The following is a 6,266-nucleotide window of genomic DNA, read 5'->3' as shown; positions in this document are numbered from 1 at the left end:
CCCTTCCCTTTTCATTTTCTTCCAATTTCATGTAAAAACCACAGAACTGTGCGGAATTCTCTGTCAATTTAAAGGAAGAAAAACCAGGATTTGTAACAGACAGGCCAGGAATTTCCATTCCAAATGGAAAAGTTCCCTTAAAAACCAGCCAAATCCATTCAATCTCCATCCCAAGGGGTGAATTAATTGCAGAATTCCCTTTTCCACGTGCTCCCCATCCATGCCAGCCCCTCGTGGTGACTCCTCTCCTACAATCCCGTTGATTTTCCAGCTGCTGGGATTGTCCCTGCATGGCCCAGTTTGGAGCTCTCCTCGTTCCTTAGCAACCACAGAGGCAGCAGGGAAAATCCTGGATGTCTCCAGCTGGGATCCTGAACCAAGGTAAGCCCTTCCCTCAGTGCTTAATTCCACTCAGATCCAAGGAATGGTTCATTCCCGAGAAAAAGGATGCGTTGGCAAAACTTCCTTAACAAAGGGAAGCAGAATTTAGGTGCCATTAATCAATAATTTGAATTTCTTCCTGATTTTTATCCAGACCCGTGTTTTTCCTGGGAATGGAGGTGCCCTGTGGAAGCAGAATTCTTGTGTTATTAATCAATAATTTGAATTTCTTCCTGATTTTTATCCAGACCCGTGTTTTTCCTGGGAATGGAGGTGCCCTTTGTGCTTCTCCTAACGAGGCTCGTGGCAGAAGTTGCCGGCAAATCCACGGAAAACTCGGTGGGTGCTCCATGATTTCTCCAATCCAGGTTATTTTCCTCTCCTCCTGCACTTCCTAAAAGCCTTCAGAATTCAGGAATTCCTGCTCCAAACTCAGCATTCCCTGAAACTTTCCCGTTTTCCTCTGATTCCTTCTGAAAGCAGGGAATTCTCCCTGCCTGTGTGGGGTAACAGGGATGCAAAACCATGTGGGAAAAGCACCTCAAGAATCCAAAAAGAATCCAAAAAGAATCCTTTTTTTAAAGATATTGATCGATTTAACCTCAAACCAACCCCAAAATTTCACTTTTTAATGCCTGAGCTGCTCTAAAACTTCAAGGGACCAAAAAAAAAATCAGAAATACAAAGTACAAAATTCTGGTTTTAAAAGAATCCCCCCACTAAAACCTCAAAAAACCCCTGATTTTAATTTTTTATCTCTAAATATTTTTTGCTTTTTCCTGGTTTTTTGCTGTAATCCAGTAAAATTTACTAATTGCTTCCTGCTAATTTCAGTTTGAACAGCCCCAGCTGCTGCTCCTGATATCTTTGATTTCTCCCCCTCACATTTGGTGGTGTTGTTGATAAACTGAATAAAATTTGCTGGTTTTTCTCAGTTCTATTTCAATTTTCCTATGGCTGAATCCAGATCAGGTCTCATTAGATTCATCCAAAATTACTCTCTTTTTATTTTAAGCCTGATTTAAGGATTTTTTAAGGGGATTTACCCAGAAAATTTTCAATTTTGGAAGTTCTGGTTGATTTTCCATGGAGAATTTGTAAATAATTTGGGCTTTTATAACAAATGTTCTATATTTATTTCTATTTCTAAAAGAAAAATAAAATGCATTTATAAAACAAAAAATAAAAATTAAAACAGCAAAAAAGAAAAAAATCCAGGCGGTTTGAAGTGAATTATTCCTCAATTTCTGTGGAGATTTTTTTCTTTGTTGGAGCATTTTCCTCGATGGAAAAGTGGGAATTGCACTGGGAATTCCTCTCCGTAGGTCTCAGAGCCGGAATGTTGTGTGGATGTGTTGGATTCCAACAGCTCCTGCCCCGTCACCCACCAGTGCAGCCCAGGTATGGAATTATTTGGAATAAAACCATGGAATTTTGGGATGATTTGGGTTGGAAAAGACCTTCAAGCTCATTTACAGACCAAGCCCTGCCCAGCCTGGCTCTGGACACTTCCAGGGATAAAAAATTCCCAGATTTTCTGGACTTTAGCACCAAAATCCAGCAGCTGGGGAGTGAAAATAAATAAATTAATTAATCTTATTTCCTTGGAATTCCTTCTCCTTTTGGCCTCATGGAAAGTTTTTTTTTTCCTGGGATAAACATTGGGAATAAAACCTCTTTTGTGTGGGAGAAGAGGAAGCAGGAGCTCTTTGTAACCCTCCCAAAAAAAGGGAATTTCTGCTGCGTTTTCCCTCTGAAAGCTGGGAATGAGCAGAAAATTGGGAATTCTTGCTGTGAATTGTTGGTTTTATCCCTTTTTCCGTGGTTTTTTTGGGGGCAGGATGCTACAGGAGGTGGAATGAGGATGGGAGCAGCAGCTGCATTAAATGCAGGAATGAAACCCTGCCCAGCCCCTCTGGGCACAACCTCAGCGAGTGCAGAAATGGTGAGTTTGGAATTCATTTAAATTCATTTAAATGCCATTAATTTCAACTGATTGGAATCCAGTTAATCTGAATTCATTTCAGTCATTTGTATTCATTCATTGACATCGATTCCTGCAGCAAAAACTCCTCAAAAATACCTCCAAAAATGGAGATTTTTATCCCACGTCGTTTAAAAAACTTTCCCAAAGTCCCCGTGGGACTTGGAGCTGCAAAAACTGTGGAAATTTGGGAATTTGGTGGGCAGGAAGTGCAGTGGGATCGTTTGCAGGAAGAGCCAAATGTCCAAATTGGGGATGGAAATGGATTTTAGTGGGAATTCCATCCTTTTCTTTACAGCTGGGAGCAGAGGGCTGAATTCCCAAATGAACGTGAGCACTGTCACTCCTTTCATGCAGAACTTTGGTGAGTAAATGGAATTTTGGGCAGGTTGAGGGATTATTCCCTCTGCTCCAGGGATTTGGGGTTGGTGGAAAAAAGGATTGGGAGTTTAAAAGAAGGGATTTGATGAGTTAAAAAAGTGATTTAATGAGTTAAAAAGTGATTTAATTTGTTAAAATGAGTTGAAAAAGTGATTTAATTTGTTAAAATGAGTTTAAAAAGTGATTTGATGAGTTTAAAGTGATTTAATGAGTTGAAAAAGTGATTTAATTTGTTAAAATGAGTTTAAAAAGTGATTCAATTTCTTAAAATTTTTAAAAAGTGAATTAATGAGGAGCCCCTGGGAGCTGCTGCTCCCTCTCCCATTTTTATCCTGCCCATAAACTCAGTTTTAGGCACATGGGATTATCCAACACCACCTGAAAATGAGGGATTTGCTCTGTATTTTTATTTAGCCCTTTTATTAGGAGGGGTTTTGGGTGAAAATCAGACTTTTCTCTCTCTTTTTTATGATTCTTTTCTCTCAGGGGGCCCAGAAGTCGCAGCTTCCCTCATTTTGGGGACATTTTTCATCAGTTTATTCCTGATCCTCTCCGTGGCTTCTTTCTTCTACCTCAAACGAGCCAACAAACTCCCAAATATTTTCTACAGAAGAAACAAAGGTAAAAAACCCCTTTAATTATCCAGTCCTTAATGAACTTTGCTGCGTTAATTGATTGAAAGTTGAATTTTGTGTTGAAATCCCCTCACGGTTGGGTTTGAGCTCCATGGAGCTGCTGGATTTTCCTGATTATCCCGAGAAAATGTAAAGCAGGGCTGGATTTTGTGGGGATTTTTGATTTTGTTGGTCTTTATCTCTGCTATTCCTGCATGGAATAAAAACCATGGAATAAAAACCATGGAATAAAAACCATGGAATAAAAACCATGGAATAAAACCATGGAATAAAAACCATGGAATAAAATAATGGATAAACTCATGGAATCATGGAATGCTTTGGGCTGGAAGGTGTCAGGGACACCTTCCATGATCCCACATTTCTCCAAGCTGGCCTTGAGCACTTCCAGGGATGGGCAATCCACAAATTCTTCTGGAAATCCATGCACTGACCTTCCTGGCAAAGCAATTCCAGAAAAAGTAGGGAAAAACACCGGGAATTTTGCTCCCCCACGGGGCACCAAGCCTTGAAACAGCAATTCCTGGGATTTCTGTGTGTCCACATTTGCAATTCCTGGGAGTTGCTGAACAAAACACATGGAAGGGGACGTCTCCCACATTTTTCCCTGTGTTTTCCATGGGTTTGGGGTTGATTTGGGATTGATTTTAATTCCCATGGCAACCTCCAGCCCGGACTTTGCTGTGTTAGAGCTCTTTCTGTTGAAATAAAGCTGATTTTTGGTTCAGTTCCTTCATGTTTTACTGCCACACCTGGAAAAACTCCCCAAAAAATCCAAATTAAGGGGTGGATGGAGCAGAAAAAGTCCCAGGTTTTGGCTAAAAATGCTGGATCTGTTCATAGGAATTTCAGGGATCCTCCCATTCCCAGTTTCTGTGGGACCGTTTTGTATCCAAGGCCCCAAAAGTGGCTCTTTGAGGCCTGAATTCCCCATTTTGTGGAGAAAATTCCCATTTTGAGCTCATAAATCCCCATTTTGTGGGGAAAACTCCCATTTTGAGCTCATAAATTCCCATTTTGTGGAGAAAATTCCCATTTTGAGCTCATAAATCCCCATTTTGTGGAGAAAACTCCCATTTTGAGCTCATAAATCCCCATTTTGTGGAGAAAATTCCCCTTTTGAGCTCATAAATCCCCATTTTGTGGAGAAAATTCCCATTTTGAGCTCATAAATCCTCATTTTGTGCTGATAAATTCTCCAATCTTGGGAGTCCTACACCCAATACATTCTATAAATGGGATTTTTGAATATTTTGGTTGGATTTTAGGACAAAACTCCTTTTTTAACAATCAAATGATTCCATTCATGGATGTATTTTTGTAAAATTAGCCATTCCAGCCTTCTAAATTAATAAAAATAATCTAAATTAATCCCTTTTTTTCTCTTTTAGCATCTGTTCTCCAGCCCAGTGAAACGGTGAGTGAATTCTTTTTTTATGGGAACAAGATAAAACATTAAAATTTCAACTTGGTTAAACAATAATTTCGATTTTAATTAACTAAATTGCAACTTTATTAAGCAACTCCTTAATTGATAAATGAGACTGAAATAAATATCAAAGATATTTTGGGGTTCCTTGTATCCAAACTGGGACAAAAACTGAAAAATAATGGATTGCTTTGAGTTGTTTTTCCAAGAACTCTCTACAGAGTGAAAATTGTTGGAATCCTCAAAAAAATTCCTGGATTTTTTAAGGAAAAACCGTTAAAAAGTTCTTTTTTTCCCCATTATCCTTCTCCTGTTCCACAGGCATCCATGATCTCTCCTCCAGCTTCTTCAGGTGAGGAATTTTTCCCTGAAATGTGCTGTTTCCACCTGTTGCCTAAAAAACAAGGAAAACTCCACGTGGAAATGCTAAAAATAAACAGAAAATCCAAATAATTCTTGGGATAAAGCTGTGGAATGTGCGGAGGGGACGGAAATCCAATGGAATCTGGTGAAGGTTTGGTTTTGTGGGTTTCATTTTGGGCTTTGCGGTTGAGCGTTCTGGGTTTGAGTTCGCTTTTGGGGTTGTTTGTGGCTTCGGTCCCTCAGGAATTGCTGGATGGGGTTAGGAATTCTCAACCAAGGAATCCCGGGATCCTTGAGGTTGGAAAAGATCTCCAGGATCCACATCCAACGATTCCCCATTTCCACCTTGCCCCAAGTGCCACACCCTTGACCCACCCCATGCTTGTGGGCGCTCCAAACCTCCCTGGGCAGCAACTGCCACATTCCACCTCCTTTTCCCTGCTGGAATTCCGGCTGGAATCCCATTTTCCAGCAGTTTTGATGCCGCTTTTGTGCCTTGCAGTGCGGAAGCCGCGCTACGTCCGCCGCGAGCGCTCCCTGGGCCCCTCCGGCCTGGCCCCGGCCGACAGCAGGGTCAGCAACGTCTGAGCCCTTCCCGGGAGTGTCCCAGCCCTTTTCCTGACTCCATGGAAAACTCTGGAAGCTGCTGATCCCACAGGAAGCTGAAGGGTTTGTGCCAAATCATCCCAAGCGAGAAGGTGGCACCAGCTCGGTGACATTTGGGGACTTTGCAGGGCCCTGTCCCTGCTCCGGGGGTTCCTCCCTCTCCTCCAGAGGCTGTGGGGAGAATCCTTGAGGAATTTGGGGGACTTTCCCTGTTGGGGGAGAATCCTTGAGGAATCTGTGAGGAGAATCCTTGAGGAATTTGGGGGACTTGCCCTGTTTGGGGAGAATCCTTAAGGAACCTTGGTGCATTTTCCCTGCTGTGAGGAGAATCCTTAAGGAATTTGGGGGACTTTCTCTGCTGTGAGGAGGATCCTTAAGGAATCTGTGAGGAGAATCCTTAAGGAATTCGGGGGACTTGCCCTGTTTGGGGAGAATCCTTAAGGAATTTGGGGGACTTGCCCTGCTGTGAGGAGAATCCTTAAGGAAT

General features: G+C 41.7%; 1 protein-coding gene across 3 annotated transcripts in view; it reads left to right on the top strand.

The window, feature by feature from the left end:
- CUNH1orf159 (chromosome unknown C1orf159 homolog) overlaps positions 1–6,260 on the top strand; it is a 15,568-nt gene extending 9,308 nt beyond the window's left edge. For 2 of the 3 annotated variants that reach the window (XM_042032127.1, XM_042032126.1), the window contains exons 4-12: positions 272–381; positions 630–720; positions 1,707–1,782; positions 2,222–2,326; positions 2,664–2,729; positions 3,233–3,367; positions 4,773–4,798; positions 5,132–5,162; positions 5,676–6,260. In XM_042032127.1, the coding sequence (XP_041888061.1) occupies positions 649–720; positions 1,707–1,782; positions 2,222–2,326; positions 2,664–2,729; positions 3,233–3,367; positions 4,773–4,798; positions 5,132–5,162; positions 5,676–5,761 (597 nt within the window). In that variant the 5' untranslated portion in view covers positions 272–381; positions 630–648 and the 3' untranslated portion in view covers positions 5,762–6,260. Of the gene's footprint in view, positions 1–271; positions 382–629; positions 750–1,706; positions 1,783–2,221; positions 2,327–2,663; positions 2,730–3,232; positions 3,368–4,772; positions 4,799–5,131; positions 5,163–5,675 lie in introns of those variants that run through there. The other variant, XM_042032128.1, reaches the window with a different exon arrangement.
- Positions 6,261–6,266: the final 6 nt, after the last annotated feature.

Source organism: Corvus kubaryi, unplaced genomic scaffold, assembly GCF_017639235.1.
Source record: "Corvus kubaryi isolate FWS band 111438036 unplaced genomic scaffold, C.kubaryi_AGA036_p1.0 37352, whole genome shotgun sequence".
NCBI classification, from domain to species: domain Eukaryota; kingdom Metazoa; phylum Chordata; class Aves; order Passeriformes; family Corvidae; genus Corvus; species Corvus kubaryi.
This window is presented reverse-complemented; position numbering and strand designations above follow the sequence as displayed.